The sequence below is a fragment of the Apus apus genome, chromosome 4, assembly GCF_020740795.1.
Source record: "Apus apus isolate bApuApu2 chromosome 4, bApuApu2.pri.cur, whole genome shotgun sequence".
Classification (NCBI taxonomy): domain Eukaryota; kingdom Metazoa; phylum Chordata; class Aves; order Apodiformes; family Apodidae; genus Apus; species Apus apus.
In genome coordinates this window covers 39,378,572-39,398,166 of record NC_067285.1, presented here as the reverse complement: position 1 = coordinate 39,398,166, position 19,595 = coordinate 39,378,572, and the positions used below count along the sequence as shown (strand labels likewise).

At 50.3% G+C, this 19,595-nt stretch overlaps 2 protein-coding genes across 2 annotated transcripts in view; both read right to left on the bottom strand.

Moving 5' to 3' along the window:
* The window catches only part of WRN (WRN RecQ like helicase), a 128,795-nt gene that overhangs the window by 49,705 nt on the left and 59,495 nt on the right, over nt 1–19,595 (bottom strand). The gene's annotated exons all lie outside the window — the stretch shown is intronic.
* The window catches only part of GTF2E2 (general transcription factor IIE subunit 2), a 29,703-nt gene continuing 16,326 nt past the window's right edge, over nt 6,219–19,595 (bottom strand). The window contains exons 4-8 of the mRNA XM_051619497.1: nt 19,478–19,585; nt 17,597–17,779; nt 17,042–17,135; nt 8,171–8,286; nt 6,219–7,100 (exon numbers count right to left, since the gene is read on the bottom strand). Coding sequence (XP_051475457.1) covers nt 6,981–7,100; nt 8,171–8,286; nt 17,042–17,135; nt 17,597–17,779; nt 19,478–19,585 — 621 coding nt within the window. The 3' untranslated portion in view covers nt 6,219–6,980. The remainder of the gene's footprint in view (nt 7,101–8,170; nt 8,287–17,041; nt 17,136–17,596; nt 17,780–19,477; nt 19,586–19,595) is intronic.

The window sequence follows — 19,595 nt, the reverse complement described above, 5'->3', positions numbered from 1 at the left end:
CTGAGTGGTGGAGGAGTGGGAAGAATATGGGGAGAGAGCTGGATCTCCCTGAGGGTTGTAGAGGAGGGCGGGCAGCACTGGAGGCAGCCAGGCAGCAGGGACCTGGGGATGGTGCCAGTCGGGAAAGGGAGAGCAAAGGACAGACGGCGCCGGCAGCGCCCGCAGCCCGGACGGGGCAGGGAGGAGGAGGGAGCCCAGTCCTGCTCCTGCAGGCCTCCTTGGAGAGGGAGTGAATAAGAAAGTTGGGAGAGGAAAGATGAGCTAGCACTGGGGTTTGGCCAGGAGGCTTGAGAGGCTGAGACACAGGCTGGGAGGGAAGCTGGAGGCTGGGAGCAAAGCGGCAGCTTTGCGAGGGTGGCTGGGGCCAGGGAGAAGCAATCCCTGTGGATTTGCTCCTCAGTTCTCCAAGCCTGGAGAAGCAGAGAAGAGCCAGCCAGCCAGCCAGGGTCACCGTGCTGCAGGAGAGCAGCCAGGTGAGGCTGCTCCATGCTCCCCACCTGCACAAAAAGGCTCCACATGCCCAGGAAAGGAGGCAGATCATTAACCATCCCACCGCCCCAGGAACGACGGGGATAAATGCACAGAGGGATTTAGGATGAAGCTTTTCAAATGGAAAGAGAGTAAATTGAGATATTAGGACAAAATTCTTTGCTGTGAGGGTGGTTCCCTGGCTCAGGTTGCCCAGGGAAGCTGTGGCTGCCCCATCCCTGGCAGTGTTGAAGGGCAGGTTGGATGGGGCTTGGAGCGACCTGGTCTGGTGGGAGGTGTCCCTGCCCACGCAGGGGGGTTGGGATGAGATGATTTGGGGGGTACATTTCAACCCAGGTTGATGGGCAGGGTACTGTGGATGTGTGCCCTGCTCCCTCAGGCTGCTGGCACAGCCAGGCCTCAGCCAAGCTTGAAGCACCATTTTCTGCCTGGCTGCCGTGCTCGGGCTAGGAACCAAGATGACAGTGGAGCTGAAAAAGCAAAGCTAAGAAACACCATTAGCAGATCTCTGCAATGCTGCTTCTAAACCAGGGGGATGTCAACCATTAGCAGAGTCTGGGCTTCATCTCTGCAGTCTCCATAATTAATAACTAGCCCAGGAGGGAATAGAGAACACAACATAACTGGTGGAGGCAGGAGGAAATGGCACAAGTCCTTCAGGCCTTGGATGTCAGCCCAGAAGTGCAGGTATAGTAAAAAAAAATAACTTAATGGAAGGGCAACCTCCTTTCTTAACCATCCTTTCTCCTTTTCCCCTGCTGTGCTTGCACTCTGCAGAACATCCAACCCGTGGGGCTGGTGGAGTCCAACACGTGGATCCCGACCACAGAAGCACTGGTGGGTGTTCAGAGTGCAGAACTGCTCTGACAGCAAGGAGGGCAGAACTGAAGGGACCAGGGCTGGGACCCATGGGAGCACATGGGTCAACGGGCCCCCAGGAGGTCTCAGATCCAACATGATGGTTTGCCAATAAGAGATCTGGGCAGCTTGGTCTTTTCTGGGTGATGCCTGAAACCTCCATGGCTGGAGACATCTCCCCACCCGCATTCTTTCCCTCATATCCAAGCTAAACTTCCCACCTCCTGCTATGATGTCATCTGCCACGGCTGCCAAAGAACAGTCTGACTACATCATCTTCCTGATTGCCCTTCATATTGCTGTACCTATGATTAGCCAGGCCCACAGCCACCTCATCACCATGCTGAGCTGTCCCAGCTCCACACCCTCCTTCCAGGACCTCTACCCCCAGCCCTGACCAGCACAGGAGCTCCAACCAGACACTTCCCAGTATCCCTCTTGAATGGGGTGGGGAGGCCCAAACTGGACAGTTTCCAGGTGTGACCTCCCCAGCACTGAGCAAAGAACCAGGAGCCTCCCCTGCTCCAGTGGCCCTTGCCCTCACTGGGGAACAGAGAAGCTCCAATTACGCTATGCCCAGCACAATGAAGATGCCTTCATACCACGTCCAGACAAGCCCTCTCCTCTGGGGAACTGCCACTCTTTCTTATCTGCTTCATGGGGATGGTCCAGAGAACCTGTGCTGAGCTGACAAGACAGACACAGTTAGGAATGTACCTATGGAGTCAGGACAACCAGCAGAGCTCTGCTCCCCAGGAGGAGATGGAGCCCTGAGCCACCACAACAACCAAATCCCAGTCCAGGCTGGTGCAGCACCCCCAGAGCCAGGGCTGGCTGTACCTGAGGCAGCTGGGAATGACCTTTGCAGGCTGATCCCCCCCCTGTTGCTGACAACTCCCTGGTGAACCTCAACGATCCAGATGTATCCCTGACTTTGCCAGTAGCAGAAAAGCAGGACCAGCAGACTGAGGTCTGAGAGCTCTCCTCTCCCTGATGGTTGTTAGTGGTTAGCTTTGCTGGTCTTAACCAGCCAACAGAAAGCACTCAACCCCCCTGGACACCCTCCCCCAGATGCAGGAGCTGCCATAAAGCCCCCGAGGCAGTAAGACACAAAGGAATCTGGGCCTGGTACATTAGCAGCGACCCGAAAGGAAGCAACCAAGCTGGAACTAATGAGATGTCAGTGCCATGGCTGCTTCTAGTCATCTGCAAACACAGCCCCTCCTCAGCAGCAGGTACAGGAGCCCAGCTCTCCCTGGTGGCCCCACACCACCTGCCCACGCTCATCAGAAGTGACAGCCATCCCAGGCTAGAGCCACGTGCAGGGGCTTCACACAGCTCGTCAGGGCTCCCCTGCCTCCCTCTCCTCTGCTCTCTAAAAGCCTTGAATGATCATGATGAATTATAGATCAGCTCTGGTACACACCACCTTATGTCAGTTTTCTCATTCAACCATACAAAATCCTGCTGGTTTCCATCCCTTTCCAGAATGATCATCGTAACAGAGAAGGAGGTGGAACTACCCTTCAGTTAGAGCAACTTCAGGAGAGAAGGCAGTAGACCTCCATGTTTAGAGGTGTCACACCCCTGGGCTGTTTACCTTGTACCTTAAAAAAAACCAAACACCAGTGCTTTGATGTTGGGGGTGAGGAGGAGCAGAGGAAAAAGCTCTGGTTCACATGCAGAGACACAAAGAAGTCTTAACAGCTCCTCCTGAAGGGCCAGTGCAGCTCCTGATCCCCTGGGGCCTGGCTGAGATGGCAAGGGAAGAGCAGGACACTGTGTCAGAAGAACTGCTCATCAGTGCTGGCATTCCTCCACTGCCCCAAAGGGTCACATAAGGGCTCAAGTGGCAGCCCCCACTGGGGGACACACACCAAATCCTAGAGCTGAGGAACAAGGTCCTCGCTGGAAGGGATGTGCACCACCTGAGGAGCCTCAGGAGAGTGGGAGAGGAAAGTCCTCACCTCCCAGGGATAGGTGAAGACCTCACTGAGGTTTGCCCAAGAGCATGCCCAAAATGCATAAGACAAGGTGCCTGCCATGGACCAGATGATCATTGTTGGTCGCTTCCAACTGAAATATTCTCTTCTAAGTTCCCGAGTCCCCTTGTCTTCCTGGTTAGCAGCAGACACTTGTAGGGAAGGAAGAGAACCATGGAGGAACAGGCCTATGGTCCCCAGGAGAGAGCACGAGGCCTCTCAGCAGCCCTTTGCACCCCCAGACTGAGGGAAGAAGGATCTCACCAAAGAAAGCGAGCGGAGGGCGCGGTGGTTTTGGCCACCAGGAGAACGGTCTTGCCAGACAGAGTCCAGGAGAACACCCTGGAGGAAGACAAAGTGCAAAGTGGGTTTTAGGGCTTTAACAGCTGTGATCTGACACACCAGAAGGCTGTGCTGCCATTCAGAGAGACCTAGACACGCTGGAGACTTGGGCGGGGAAAAACCTGATGAAGTTTAACAAGGGCAAGTGTAGAGTTTTGCATTTGGGGAAGAAAAATGTCATGCACCAGTACAGGTTGGGGGCTGACCTGCTGGAGAGCAGTGCAGGTGAAAGGGATCTGGAGGTCCTGGTAGACAGGAGGATGACCATGAGCCAGCAGTGTGCCCTTGTGGCTAAGAAGGCCAATGGATCCTGGGGTGCATTAGAAAGGGGGTGGTTAGTAGGTCAAGGGAGGTTCTCCTCCCCCTCTGTTCTGCATTGGTGAGGCCGCATCTGGAGTGTTGTGTCCAGTTCTGGGCCCCTCAGTTCAGGAAGGACAGGGAAGTGCTTGAAAGAGTCCAGCGCAGAGCCACAAAGATGATGAAGGGAGTGGAACATCTCCCTGATGAGGAAAGGCTGAGGGAGCTGGGTCTCTTTAGTTTGGAGAAAAGGAGACTGAGGGGTGACCTCATCAATGTTTACAAATACGTAAAGGATGAGTGTCAAGAAGATGGAGTTCAGCTTTTTTCAGTGATGACCAGTGATAGGACAAGGAGTAATGGATACAAATTGGAGCATAGGAGGTTTAAGGTGAATATCAGAAAAAATTTTTTTACTGTGAGAGTGACAGAGCCCTGGGACAGGCTGCCCAGAGAGGTTGTGGAGTCTTCTTCACTGGAGACATTCAAAACCCACCTGGACGCCTTCCTGTGGGATGTGCTCTGGGTGACCCTGCTCTGGCAGGGGGGGTTGGACTGGATGATCTTTTGAGGTCCCTTCCAACCCCTAGGATTCTATGATTCTATGATTCTATGATCTCTTCTGCTGAACTGCAGTGATTGGGAACTGAAGTGGCAGCAACATGCTCTCAGCAAACAAGCTCCCTCTGACACCGTCTGAAATGTTATCGAGTTGCACCGTTCGATTTTTAAGAGTTCTTGGAAAAAAAACCTGTAAGGACCCTTGGGAGCAGCTTTGATAAACAGAAACCAAACCCAGCTCCTGAAACCCACAGGAAAGAGAGGAGATCATGGTTATTTTCTGAATTTGCTTTCTCCACAACTGCTTGTCTATATTCCCTGCCACCTCTAACAGGCCCAGGTGAGCTCCCCCTCAGCTGTTTTTGAGACAGTGACCTAACAAGCTGTAAAACTTATTATGCCCTCTCTGCTAGTACAGCAGGGAAGGCTCCCTCCAGTGAGACAGTGACCAGTTTTTCCAACTGGACATCAACCAGGCTGCTTTGTTCCTTTGCACACTGGAGCCTGACAGAGCTGGTAGTTGATTTTCTTTTCCTGCTCTCCTAATGATTGACCGAACGTATTTTTAACCTTTGAAAGTAGCTGGAGGCGTTTTCTTTGGACTCCTCTATCATCTTAAATCACTTGAGCAGAGAAACAAAACTGTCAGCCTGCTTCTCAGTCTGCTTTGCAAGCTCTGGCTCAGACAGAAAAGGTAATGCTGGGGAAGGTCACTGGGAAGTTACCCCCTAAAAGCCTCCAAAGGTATCAAAGGCAACTCACCAAGAGCTTTCCTTTTGTCCCAGCACCACCACCAAAAAAATGCTCAAAAATGCACCAGATGGAAAGGAGCCTGTTGGGTTTTTTTAATCCCTTTTGGGTGAAGGCGACAGAAGAGAGGTGAACTGGTTTGCAAGTGTGCCACAAGTGCCCCAAGCAGGGCTAAAAAGCTCCAAGAGGAATCACTTGTGCTGACCTGGGAGGCAAAGAAAAACCGTTTCAAAACCAGCTGCAGCAGCAGGCGTTTATAGATATGTATGTAGATAGATATAAAGCATGAAAAATAAAATAAAATAGAAGAAACCTCCTACCAGTGTCTCTTTAAACAGGTCTGACACCTGCAGTGCTGGAAGTGTTGCCTGTTTCTCAAAAGAGCAGTCATTAAAACCAGGAGAACAGATGCGACGCTCACTCAAGTCCATTTCTCTCCCCACGCTTCCTCACGCGGGCGCAACTCGCTCCATCTGATGGGAACAAAGCCTCCTTCTTCCTCTGCTCAGGTGCCCAGGTCCAACAGACTCCTCTTCAACCCCTGAAACTTGGAGCAAGGCAACAGCAGGCAGCAGCCACCCCACTGCCAGCAGGATATGGCAATCACCTGGTGTGCCTTTGATCTGAACCCTGGAAGAGCAGGGAAACAGCTCCTCTCCCGCAGTGCCGGGAAAACACTATCAGCATTGATTGACTCTGGTTCAGCACAGCAAAAGAAGTTATCAGGAGGACACAAACTGGCCACGCTCCACCTTAGCCCGTGCTGCACAGAACATCTCCAGGGAGATTTCATTTAAGGTAGTTTGTCCCCCCTTCCCAGCCAATAATGGTAAGTGGTTGACGGTGTCAGCCCGGAACGATAAATCATTGAGAAGATAAAAAGACAGCAGAGATTCCTTTACCTCCCTGGAAAGGGAAACACAGGCAGCACAACATATGTTGATTCTCTCATTCTTTAAGGAGGCAACACTGGAAACCAGCATTGTAAGTTTATTGCTTAAAAAAACAACAAAAAAAAGGCTTCAGTATTGCCAGTATTACACTGTCATTTATTTCCCTCCTGTCCGTAGAGTGGAACTGTGCAACACACATGCAATCCACTGCAGTGGAGCCACTGCTGAGGGCAATTTCTGACTAGCATCAGGAAGCTACAGCTGCATTGCCACCCTGCAGCCTGCTGGGAGCTGGGGAGAGGGGTTTGTTTCTGAGTTGGAGCCTCAGATATCACTGACTGTCAGCAAAGCTCGGCCCCACAGCAAGGAAGAGGCATTCAGACAGCCCACGAGGTGGGCTTGGCTGTGAAAGAAACCTGCAGACAAGGTTTTCCCAAAAGAGATACAACAAATGCTGTGTTCAGTTCTTCTAGAAAGCCCCTTGTACATCACTCCAGGCAAACAGCCCTGGAGCAGTGTAAAAGCAGAGTTCAGCACGGAACGGGAACTCCCGCGTTACGCGCTGAGCACCATTGATCACCCTAGGCCAAGAGGCCACTAGTGAGAACCTCTCAGACACATTTCCCATTGGCTAATGAAATGAAACTAAATGTAGTCGTTCCTACCCACTCTTAAACCAACCTGTTCCATCTTGGCAGTGGCTGGGGAGACACATCACATTACTATATACAGTCAGTCTCTCTGGGAGCAGACACCAAGTGGCAAAAAGCCCATCTGAAAAGGCCCGTTTGCTCCAGAATGCAACTGGTCACTGCTTGCCAGGAACAACATCAGAGTAATCTTTCAATACTCCAGCCAAGTGGTCATTGTGAGTCTTAAACCGGCGTTTCTTCTGAGAAGCTGGTTTCTTCCTCCTCTGAATAGGAGCCTGAAAAGAAGGAATGAACAGTGGTCAAAAGAGCTGCCCTCCGGCTGCGACACCCGGGGAGCTGGTGTGTGACGCTGCACCAGGCAGCACCTCTGCAAAGAAGAACCCAGCCTGAGCCCGGGGTGGGCAGGCAGGGAAGGGGCTCACTTGTTTTTCCAAGAAGCAACAGCACCCAGTTCAAATCCAGGCAGGGAGATGACCCTGGGGATCATCTACCTCCATATCCCAGGCCCAGTAGCAAAGCTGGTGTTTCTAAGTGAATTTTCCAAACGCTCCCATGCAGCTGCAGAAGCTGGGATGTGCTCCATAATTCCCTCCACAGTGACATGCTCCATATTTCCCTCCACAGTGACATCCCCAGGGCCACATTTAGAAAATAAAGCACCCACAAGGAGTGCCTGCACCACAACAGGCATTAAAGCCTCTCGTGGAGCGACCACAAGGAGTGCCTGCACCACAACAGGCATTAAAGCCTCTCGTGGAGCGACCAGCAGAGAGCAGGAACAAGTCCTGAGTGGAACTGCTCTCATAAAAGGACAGTTTGAAGCCAAGACAAAAGACATGGTAGATCACACACAAATCTTTTGGAAGCCAGGAAGGAAGCATCTTTGGAGAGCCTGCAGCCATTCTGGCCTCCCAGTATAACACGAGCACACTGCACCCAGCCTGGAGTGCAGCGTGTGCGCGGTGGGAGGCACCTTGTGCAGCTCCCACCCGGATTTCAAAGCTCCTGAGCAGAAAAAGTTAAAAAAAAAAACACCCTCCTCCCCCCAGTAAAGTTCTCCTCCTCATGTATTGCACAGCTTCAAGCAGAAGCTTCCACTTTGGAGCTCAGAGGGATTTCTGGCATTTGCCCTCTCCTTGATGCTGCTTGGATTACACTGGCTCAAACGAGTTACAGAAACACTGACTGCTGGCTACAGCAACTGTTTTCTGCAGCTTCTTAAAATTGGTCACACTTCCCCGAGCTACACAAAGCAGCTGGGCATAGGCTCATCAACATGTTTTGGAATTAACACTGCAGGGGCAGGCAGGGGGAATCTCCTAGAAAGAGCTGTCATTTTTCTTACTATTCTCTTTGGTCCAGTTTCTTGCATGGAAGAAATGCCCTGGCGTTTCAGATACTCTTCAATCTTCTCCTCATCCATAGAATCCACGGGGATGCTCCTCCACAGCTTCTGAAATTCTGAAACATCAATCAAACCCCTGTTTTATATCTCAAGGAACAAATCCTGGGCGAAGGGAAAGAAACAGGCTTGATTTCAAACACTGAAACAATCTGGGCACAGCAGCCTGGGGCTGCAGGGACGCAGCGATCGCCGCCAGCAGGAACCCAATCAGCTTCATGCTCCAAATGCTGGATATGCTTCCAAGAAACTCCCAACAAAACACCCTCTACACTTAATGGAAAATGATGGGCTTATTCTCATCTGTACTTAGTGCACCCCAGCAGCAGGAGCCCCCCACAGGCAACGTGTGCTGTTAATTTGCTAGGGAGCCCCTCTTTGCCAGGCACCTCTACAGCTGCGTGTTTTATAAGCCTCAGTTCAAAAGATCCTGGTGGAGGGTAGGAACTAACCAATACATGGCAACTTCATTTACACATCTTCAGCTGCCACTGCCTTGGGAGACTCATCTTCTCATAGTCCAACTTACTGAAGAATCAAGACATTGACTTCAGTGGGTTGAAGCTCTTTTATCGCTGGGATATAACGCATACTGTGCTGTACGGATAATAAATGACTACAATTCTTCTGGTGTTAAAAAAAGAAGAGAGATACCTTAAAAGCCACAGCAGCAGGAAAAAAAAAAAAAAAAAGAAGGCAGTAAGTCTTAATTAGAGCAGCTGCCATCTGCCTGCACACTTTCTGCCTCATGTCAAGTTTTCACAGAGCCTCTGGAATGCCTTCCCCAGGCAGCGGCTGGTACGATCCCACCTCCCTTCATTCCCCAGGCAGTAAGTTGGATACAGCCTGTCAGCAGGTTTGCCTAACAAACTATAAATAAACCACGAGGCACACGTAGCAACACCAGACTCAATTCCTTCCCTTTATTCCCAGAGAAATTTAGTATGTAGTTGCCAAAGCAGCCACAGCTTCGGCACGCCTGGGAAGCTGTCCCGTGCAGCCGGCGACAAGACGCTGTGCAGCAAAACAGCACCGTGCAAAAGCTGCAGGTAAGAGACTTGGTTCCTGCTCTTGGAGCAATTCCCTTCCTAATGCACCTTGCTCAGCTCTGGGTGCACATGTTTTAAGTCTCAGGTCTTTCTTGTCTTCCCACCACCAATGGGAAGGGGCTGTTCAAGCTTTCCAGGCAGCAAAAGGAAGGAATTTCACCAGCGAAGAACCACAATGTTCATTTTTGGGAATGGAATGCTTGGGAAGAGGACCAAATCCTGGTGAAACCCCACTTTTGGTTCCCCCAGAGCTGGTGCTCAGCCTGTTTCTCTCTCATGCAGGCTACACAGCACAGCAGGACGATGGTGACTGCAGCTTGCAGGTAACTGTGCAAGGCCTGAAGCTGCAAGTCAAGACATTCTCCTTCTCACCCATTTTGAGGGGGATTCCAGGCTTCTGGCATCCCAGGTGCCTCCTATCAGAGACCATCCCTCCCCTCATCCCCCTGTGGCAGGTGGAGAAGGTCGTGTTGTGATCAAAGCTGAACATGCAGGAGAGAGATTGCTCAGGATGAGCACTGCGATGAAGTGTTACCAGTTGTATCCTCCAGACTGAGCAGAACATGCTCCTTCAAGCTATCTCCTTCCTCTCCATGCTCCCTCCCTGCCCTCAAGCTGGATCCAGCTGGACACCAAGACCCAGTAGCACTTGGAAAAGAGGACTCAGATGATGGGTGTGCAAATGCAGGATCACATCTGCAAGTATCCTACTCAAAGCAGGGGTTCCTGCAGGTGACACGTGGAGGGGAGGCTGCAGGTAGATGCGTGGCTATTAAACAAGTCCTGGTTAAGAGAGACCTGCAGGTCGTGTTGTGCTCAACTGCCTTTGGCCCTGCATGGATGACTCCTGTGGGAGCTGAAGAGATGCAGGTCACTCCTCCAAAAGGCACGTGCACATGAGGCACTGGCAGATGAGGCCTGATGACTCTCAGTTTTTACACGACAGCAGGATTTTACGTAGAATGTTCTGCTGCAAACACAGATCATCATCATCATCAAATCACTGAATGGAAATGATGTGTCTCCTTATTAAAGTTCATGATACATGGACAAACATTCCTCAGTATGAAAAAAAAAACCAAGGTGGTGGGTAGGTACTTAAGGTTAAACTGGTCTGCATTCTTCTGGGGAACAGAAGTGAAAAATTAAACACTAGAAAATAAATGGTCAGCTCTTCAAGGATCAACATGCAGACAAGTGCAGAGCACAGTTAATGTCTAACCTCAGCGTTTGGCATTCCTTGTAATGCAGCAGTTACACCATCCCTGTGGCTTCAGATCCACCTTTTCAACTTGGCCAAGAGAGAGGAATGCAACAGTCACCAGAAAGCTAAAATGGACTTTCCATACAGATCGTTGAATCCACTAATTGGTCCCACCAGAGTCACTACCAGGTATTCTGTGACTCTAAAAATCCCTTCCTAACCCAGGCTGCTTTCAGCACTGTTGGTACCTGCAGAAGAACCTCCTGACCATGCTGAAGCCCCACGTAGGGCATTAAAAGCCCTTACTGCCTAGAACAGGGGGAGTCACAGCAACACAGTCCCCCCTGGAAATACTCCTCCTTACAGCACTGGTTTAGAACTGAACACGCAGGATCAAGGTGGAGAATCATGGAATGGTTTGGGTTGGAAATGGCCTAAAAGATCATCTAGATCCAACCCCCCTGCATGGGCAGGGACACCTCCCACCAGCCCAGGTTGCTCCAAGCCCCATCCAACCTGCCCTTCAACACTGCCAGGGATGGGGCAGCCACAGCTTCCCTGGGCAACCTGGGCCAGGGTCTCACCACCCTCACAGCAAAGAATTTCTCCCTCACATCTCATCTCCAGCTCCCCTCTTCCAGTTTTAATCCATCCCTCTTGTCCTCTCCCTCCCTGCCCTTGTCCCAAGTCCCTCCCCAGCTTTCCTGGAGCCCCTTCAGGCCCTGGAAGGTGCTCTAAGGTCTCCCTGGAGCCTTCTCTTCTCCAGGCTGAACACCCCAACTCTCCCAGCCTGGCTCCAGAGCAGAGCTGGACCAGAGCTCCAGCCCTTGGACCATCTTTGTGCCCTTCTCTGGCCCCTCTCCAACAGCTCCTTGTCTCTCCTGTGCTGAGGGCTCCAGAGCTGGAAACAGCACTGCAGGTGGGGTCTCACCAGAGCAGACTAGAGGGGCAGAATCCCCTCCCTGGCCCTGACAGGCCACAGTGCTGGGGATGCAGCTCAGGACACAGCTGGTTCCTGGGCTGTGGAGAAGCACACAGAGCTGCCAACCTCCAGCAGCTGCCTGCACGTTGGGTGCCACCTGGAGGGAAAAGGAGACCTCCTACCTCCTCACCAAACCCATTTGGTGTCACACCAGGCACTGAGCTAGGGGCAAGAACTAAAGCAAAGAGAGCAGCTGCCTGGCTGGCACTGCCCCATTTCCATGTTACCTGTCAGATTTACTCAGAAGTCTCCAAGGACTATGCCCCCAACAGCTGGTGAGAGTTTAGACCTTGGTAAAAGGCCACAGATTGTGACATCCTCTCTGAAATGCTGCCTGTGGGAAACACTGGCAGCAACAACAGTTCTCAGGAACCAACAGCATGTGGAGCTCTGGTGTTTCTGTCCCCCACAATTCACACCCTTGACCCAAACCAGAAAGTGGAAACTTCCTTGAGGAGAGTCTGAAATACTCTCAACCCTGGCCTTTGGAGATGGTCTAGGTACATAGGAGGTCACCACCTGTAAAATATAGTCCATGAGAGGGGACAGGGAGGAGGGAGACCCTGGCCCAGGTTGCCCAGGGAAGCTGTGGCTGCCCCATCCCTGGAAGTGCTCCAGGACAGGTTGGATGGGGCTTGGAGCAGCCTGGGCTGGTGGGAGGTGTCCCTGCCCATGCAGGGGGGTTGGATCTAGATGATTTTGAAGGTCCCTTCCAACCCAAACCAGTCTGTGATCCTATGAAATGGCCTGCAATGACCCCCTTGCTGTCCTCCACCACCTCTGGAGCAGTGTCCACTCTTATGGTCAGGAGGATGCAGCAGGTCAGCCTGTCTCTGGGGAGGGGAGGAGGGGAGGCAGCTACAAGGGTGATGAAGGGACTGGAACACCTGCCTGATGAGGAAAGGCTGAGAGACCTGGGGCTGTTCAGTCTGGAGAGGAGAAGACTGAGGGGGATCTAATTCATGTCTATCAAGACACAAGGGCAGCAAGAAGGCAGGGACAAGCTCTTGTCACTTGTGCCCTGGGACAGGACCAGGAGCAATGGATTCAAACTGGAGCCCAGGAAGTTCCACCTGAACATGAGGAAGAGCTTCTTCACTGTGAGGGTGACAGAGCCCTGGGCCAGGCTGCCCAGAGAGGTCGTGGAGTCTCCTTCTCTGGAGACTTTCAAGCCCTGTCTGGATGCCTTTCTGAGTGATCTGCCCTAGTGTTTTTTTGGTCCTGCTCTGGCAGGAGGATCTTTGGAGGTCCCTTCCAACCCCTAAGATTCTATGATTCTGTGTGACATGGGTAAATGGCAGCATGGGGACTTGAGGGCAGCTCACCCTGCACTCGTGACTGCCTCACCTGCTCTTGCAAAAAGCTAGAGATGGCTTCTGGAGATCAACAGCTCTGTTATGCTGGTAAGAAAATCTTCCAGAGTTTCAAAGCAGCTTAAAAATATTCACTGAGCTGAGCCAAAATCTGAGCAGGGGACAAGACCAGATGAAAAAAAAGGGGACAGAGGGAAGAAACAAGTGTGGAGTGTGGAGGATGGAGTCCTGCTTCGTGGCAATCCCCAGGAGCACAGTGCTAGATTCATACCAGAAGGAAAAGGTGCTTGATATTAAGCCTGTGCTGCCCCTGGACCATCCTGGAATTCAACACCAGAGCCATAATTTCATCACTGATCCCAGCAGCAATTTTTGTGCTGTTAAACTTAAGGGGTTTTGGCCATTCCTTCCATTTCTTCCAAGGTGCAAAGGAAGGATATTAAAACCATGTCTGATTAAGTGTCCAGCTTTCTAGGCAGTACAATACTTCCCACACTGCACCCATGAGAGATCCCATTTTTCACCAGTTAAGGAAGCAGACTGGCCCTTCAGCATTCAGCCAGCACAGGGTATGAGTTTGGTTCAGAGCTAAAAGGGTTCAGCCCCAGCACAAAAAGGTTTCCCTTGGCTGCAGCACCTGAAATCTAGCCCAGCTTTTCTAAACACTTCCAGCTACGTGGATCTAACCAAAGATTAATTTAGTCAGGAAGTCAAGAAGGAACACAAGCAACCTGAGCCTGCCCTGGCCAACCACGGAAGAAGAGCAACAAAAGCCATTCCTTACTGCAAAAAGCTTCTCCAGTACCCTTGAGATCATGACATAGAGGATCTGCACAGCTGCTGTGGCACATGGGGATTTATCTTCACCAGCTTCTTCAGCCATCAGCACAACTGCAGTCACAGAGTTCTGCACTCCCAGGAACCAGTTCCTCCCACTGCTTTGTAGACAGCAACCTCCAAATTGTGCCAGCAGCTCCTCTGGCTTTGCTTTTGGAGATCAGGCAGGGATGGGAGAGGACACCTAACTTTGAGAGGGTATTAAGGCCAGACAACACATGTTGAAAACTGGAGAGTGGCAAATGGGACAGGCTGCCCAGAGAGGTTGTGGAGTCTCCTTCTCTGGAGACATTCAAACCCACCTGGACACGTTCCTGTGGGATGTGCTCTGGGTGACCCTGCTCTGGCAGGGGGGTTGGGCTGGGTGATCTTCCCTTCCAACCCCTGAGATTCTGTGATTCTGTGATATGGCAGAATCATAGAATGGTGAAGGTTGGAAGGGACCTTCAAGATCATCAGGATCCAACCTCCCTGCTATGAGCAGGGACACCTCCCACCAGGCCAGGCTGCACAAGCCTCATCCAACCTGCCCTTGAACACCTCCAGGGATGGGGCTTCCACAGCTTCCCTGGGCAACTTGTTTCAGCACCTTCCTACCCTCATGGTGAAGGATTTCTTCCTAATGTCTCACCTCAATCTCCCTCTTCCAGTTTAAAACCATCACCTCTTGTCCTCTCCCTCCCTGCCCTTGTCCCAAGTCCCTCCCCAGCTTTCCTGGAGCCCCTTCAGACACTGGAAGGTGCTCTAAGGTCTCCCTGGAGCCTTCTCTTCTCCAGGCTGAATACCCCAACTCTCCCAGCCTGTCTCCAGAGCTGCTCCAGCCCTCAGATCATCTTGGTGGCCCTTCTCTGGCCCCTTCTCCAACATGTCTCTCCTGTGCTGAGGGCTCCAGAGCTGGACACAGCACTGCAGGTGGGGTCTCACCAGAGCAGAGGGGCAGAATCCCCTCCCTGGCCCTGCTGGTGATAGGAGTGCAAAGCCTTTATTTCTAAGGATAAACATTAAACTAGAAACATATTTTGCTCTGTCATCTGCTGCTAGATCAAAGAGCCTGACAACACGTGGAGGCTGATTCTGCAGTCTTCTAAAACCTTCATTTCAATGTTGCTGGAGATAATGAGCTGCAATAGCTCTGCTGAGGTGGAAACGTGTCATGACATCCTGCTTGTAGCCTGTTGATGACACCCTAAGAGACATGCTGCTGGGGCTCTGGGGAGGATCATAAAGCAGAACTGCTTGGGAAGGAGAGAGACTGTCTTCATCACAGGATAACAGGGTTGGAGTGAGTGAGTGAAGCCACTCAAGGATGTTTTAAGAGCTGTGGCAGGCACAGGCAGCTCACAAAGTTCACAAAAGAGAAGGTATTTTTGCCCTGTCTCAGAACAAAGCATCATCTGCCTGAAGAGGAAACCCAAACCAGCAGGAACAGAACAACCACCAAACCCACTTTCTCCTCAGATGGGAACCTGCTGCCACCTGCGGATGAAAGGAAGCAAAGCCACCCTGAACTACAAAGACTGCTCACCAGCTGTGTCCCTTCCTCAGACACTGTGGGCTTAAATCCCCTCCTTGCTCGGGACATGGAAATGGCTTAAATGTTTTGTTCCAAGGGGTTTTAGAGTTGGGTTGGTGGGGTTTTTTAGCCTTTTCCCCCTTTTGATTTCAACAGCCTGCACTGCTTGTTCCTAAACACATTTTAGTCAAGCTCCTGGGAGCCTCCAGAGGAGGCCACAGAGATGGTCTGAGGGCTGGAGCAGCTCTGCTCTGGAGCCAGGCTGGGAGAATTGGGGTGTTCAGCCTGGAGAAGAGAAGGCTCCAAGGAGACCTTAGAGCACCTTCCAGGGCCTGAAGGGGCTCCAGGAAAGCTGGGGAGGGGCTTGGGACAAGGGCAGGGAGGGAGAGGACAAGGGGGATGGATTAAACTGGAAGAGGGGAGATTGAGGTGAGACATGAGGAGGAAATTCTTGAGTGTGAGGGTGGTGAGACCCTGGCCCAGGTTGCCCAGGGAAGCTGTGGCTGCCCCATCCCTGGCAGTGTTGAAGGGCAGGTTGGATGGGGCTTGGAGCAACCTGGGCTGGTGGGAGGTGTCCCTGCCCATGCAGGGGGGTTGGATCCAAATGATCTTTTAGGCCCCTTCCAACCCAAACCACTCCATGATTCTATGATACCAGCTCCCTCATGAAGAGTTGGCATTGGAACTATCACAGCTTCATTGGAAGTCTATTGCTCTGTCTCACTAGAACAGGCTCTTTTATTCAATTTCACAGTTAATCCTGGAGTTATTACAAACTAAGGGCAACAGGGTGAAGATCTCCCTCTGAGAACTCTTTTATGATGGTTGGGTATCAGTTATCTGGAAAGAATTGCACCCCAAGAAATGATCAGCCATCATGACTGCAACACAACCAGTAGCTGCTAAAAACTTAGAAGCTTTTATGTTAACAGTTGCTGATTTCTAAATGTTTTGGCCATGTTCAAATCCCTCAAAGCTGGGGGTTGGCAGACTAAAGAGACATCCAGGATGACAGTGTTCATGGCACATTCATCAACACCTGGGAGGTTAGAAACCCCCCAGTGAATGCAGACTAAAGGCTTGTCACTCTGCTCTTCCCATATCATTCCAACTGCCCCCCTCAAGAAGTGAGAGGAATTAGGGTTTAAAAAGAGATTCACTTCCAGGTTTGTAAATGCTGCAGGTGTCAAGATCTCCTTCATTAACTTTGTGCAAGCAAGATGTTGTCACTGAGGACACAAGTGTGGTACCTAACAAGGAAGTTCTTGACACTGTGCAACTGATTCTCTGTGCAGAACCAGGCACATTGTCCCAGAGGATTTTACCACACTGTTGGACAGAAAACACCAGCTGAAGTCCCAGATCTGCTCCAGCTCCAGGCAGCAGCTTTGCCCCACATCTGCTCTCCTCCCAGTTGGAAACTATCCATGCTCAGGACTCTGGCTCACATCTCCTCCCCTTGTGCTTCCTCCTTCTCTCCCATTCCTGGCTTCTCCTCATCTTCACCAATAAAAGGCACGTGATGATGGAACCGGGAAACAACTGCAGACTTGCACCCAGAAGCCCTTCTTTTGGTTTTATTTTGGCTGCCCTTTACACAGCAAAATGTTAGATGCCATTTTAGTCACAGTCAGTTGATTTTTTGTCTCTTCTGTACTGCTGCACTTCAAGGGAATTGCTGGATTCCTGGTGCCATGTTCCAATGTACCCATTATAAAACAGAGGATATTGTCCCTGGAATCACTGGCTAGTCTTGTGAGCCTTGTGCTCATATAAACCATCCTCCTGACATCTGGATATTCCTCATATTTCATCACCACCTTCAAAGGCTGCTCTGCCTCAAGACTGCTTATCCATACAGCTGCTCCAGGTGAATGGAAATCAGTTCTCAAGGAAACACATAAACAAACACTCACCTTCATCCACAGAAAACTGACAGCTCTTGTCATTGTAGAAAAGAATTTTCTTCTTATCTGGGCGATTCACAAAGATGATCTGGTCCCCTAAAGCCTCAAAAAAACAAATGCAAAAGAACAACTCAAAATCACTTTGTCTCCAAGGATAAGGATCCCAACTCGAAAAACAGCCCCAGACCCTGTGATGTAAAAAGCACAAAAAAAGAGGAGGAAAGTAACTGGCAATGAAAAGCTCCCAAAGCAGGCACTGGAGGGAAGTACACTAATAAATCAGAGATGAGATAAGGGAGGCCTGAGGTTAAAAGCAGAACTAAATGCCTGCAGTTGGGAAGCGGGAGATCCAGAGATTTTTGTGAGCTTTGACAGCTGTGCTGGGGCATCAGGCCAAATCTGCAAGCAAGGGATGAAATACAGGAAAAGTGACAACAGCAGATCTTCTGAAACGGGTTTTGACTGGGCCAAAGAACAGAAGCAACTCCTGAGAAAAGTCTCTCTTAGCCTCTGCCTCCCCTCAGAGAAAGAAACTGGAATGTGTTTGCTGATTTCTCCACTCACCTTTATAGCTTTCTGTGCATTGGGCAGCCCTTCCTCAATATCTTCTAAGAGGATTCCTCCCAGCCCTCGCTGGTCATGCTTGTCCAGGAGCCTGAGCAGAGCCTTTTTATCTTTCAAGTTGTACTTGGGTTTGAAAGCATACTTCCCATCTACAACTTCTATCTTCGGGTTGTTGACCAGAGCCTGTAACAGGGACATCAATTTTAAGCCTTGAAGAAGAGGACACAGCAGGACTTTTGTTCCTAGTGCACTTGGGAGCAGCTGGAGCACGTCAGCCACGAGCTACAGCTGCCATTTTGAAGCCCTGAGTTTGAAATGGATTTTCAGCCCTTGGATCCACCAGCCCAGGCATAATCCAACACAACATAAAGCACAAAGCACCAGAGGCTTCTCCAACCTGAATGGTTCCATGATTCTATGAAGCCTCTCAGGGCAGAAAGCCCCCCATGCCTTCCTCTCTGAGCAAGGAGTGAAAACACAGAGAACGCAGAAGAGTGTCCTTTGCCTGCAGATAAAGTGCAAACCCACACCTGGACAGATCAAGCTGTGGTCACATGGATGACACAGATCTGCAAGACATTAACCTGGAGACACTCTTCCCCAGCTGCTGTCAGCTGGCACCAGCAGCTGTAGAAGACATTGAGAAGAGCAGACCTCCTGCACAGGAGGCTTTTACTTCTGAAGCTGACCAGAAGCTCATGGACAACTGAAATGATTTAAGATATGCTCCAAATCAGTTTCTCTGCACAGGCAGGACCCCAATGGGAGTTCACCTGTAACTCTACTTAGTTTCTTCTGCAGGTGCCAGCCTGAGCCTGAAAGGAGAAAGAGAAGAGACACAGAAAGAAGAAAGGAGGGAAAAAACACCTCTGCCAGAGAAGATCACTAACTTTGGTTCTGCAGGGTGTTTGTTCCCCTCTTCTCACACAGGAATGACTCAGTGATAATTTTACATACACTTCCTGGGAGGAGCTTTTTCATTCCACCTTGATATTCTGCTTCATGATGGAAACAACCTGGAGCTGCCTTTTGAAAGGCTTCAGCAAAGTCAAGCCTCCATCACAACCAACATTACCAGGCTGGGGGTTTTTGCACCCCAGAATACTAGTACTGCTAGCAAGGGAATGCTACAGGCTGTTACTAGTTAAAACCATCCCAGTTTTATTATTTTTTATTAGTTTCACTTTTTTCCCCCCCCTTGTCTCCACAGGTTTTACTACCCTATCGTGAGGATTTAAAATATGATCTGAGCAAAACCAGGGCTGCCAGTCAAGCATAAACACAAAGGTGTTTTGCTGATGGATTCCTCTTGAAATTCCATTCAGATCAATTAAGCATGAGGATGAACATGATGGCAAGTCACAGTGAATCTGTAACAATCAGATCCAGCATCTAGAGTGAGACTAGAGAACTCCAGGGGTGGAGTTTGCAGATCTATTGCCTCACTATTTCAGACATAGATTTCAGATCAGAATTCTTCATTTCAGCAACAGAGAGCTATGAATTTTGTGCCATGGTTTAGTTAAATTAAGTCATGTAGTTATGGCCTTGGTTTAGTTACTTGACCATCTTTGATGCTGGAAGAGCTCTCTGCTTGAATCTTGGTTTGAAAGAAACTCCTTCAGAAAAACAACTTATTTCTATAAAACTAGTAGTGAATAAATTCACTTCTCTCTAGGCAACAATTCTAACATGTCCTTAAAAATACCAGAACAGCTTTAATTTCCCACTTCTCTCCCCAGCAGGAGGGACAAGACAAACAAACATGTGGCTCAAGCTGGTTCCTTCAAGGGGGGGGATTAATGAGATTATTGTAATGAAGTAATAAACATACACTTCAGGTTGATCTCTAGTTAAAATCTAAAGATGTCTTTTCCTTACCTCGCTCATTAACCATTGTTTCTGCTTGAGTCCAATATCTAAATGCTGTGTTTCATCCAAAATTTCATCCAGGGTTAATGCATGAGTATCTCCACGCTGGTGCCGGGTCTGGAAAAGC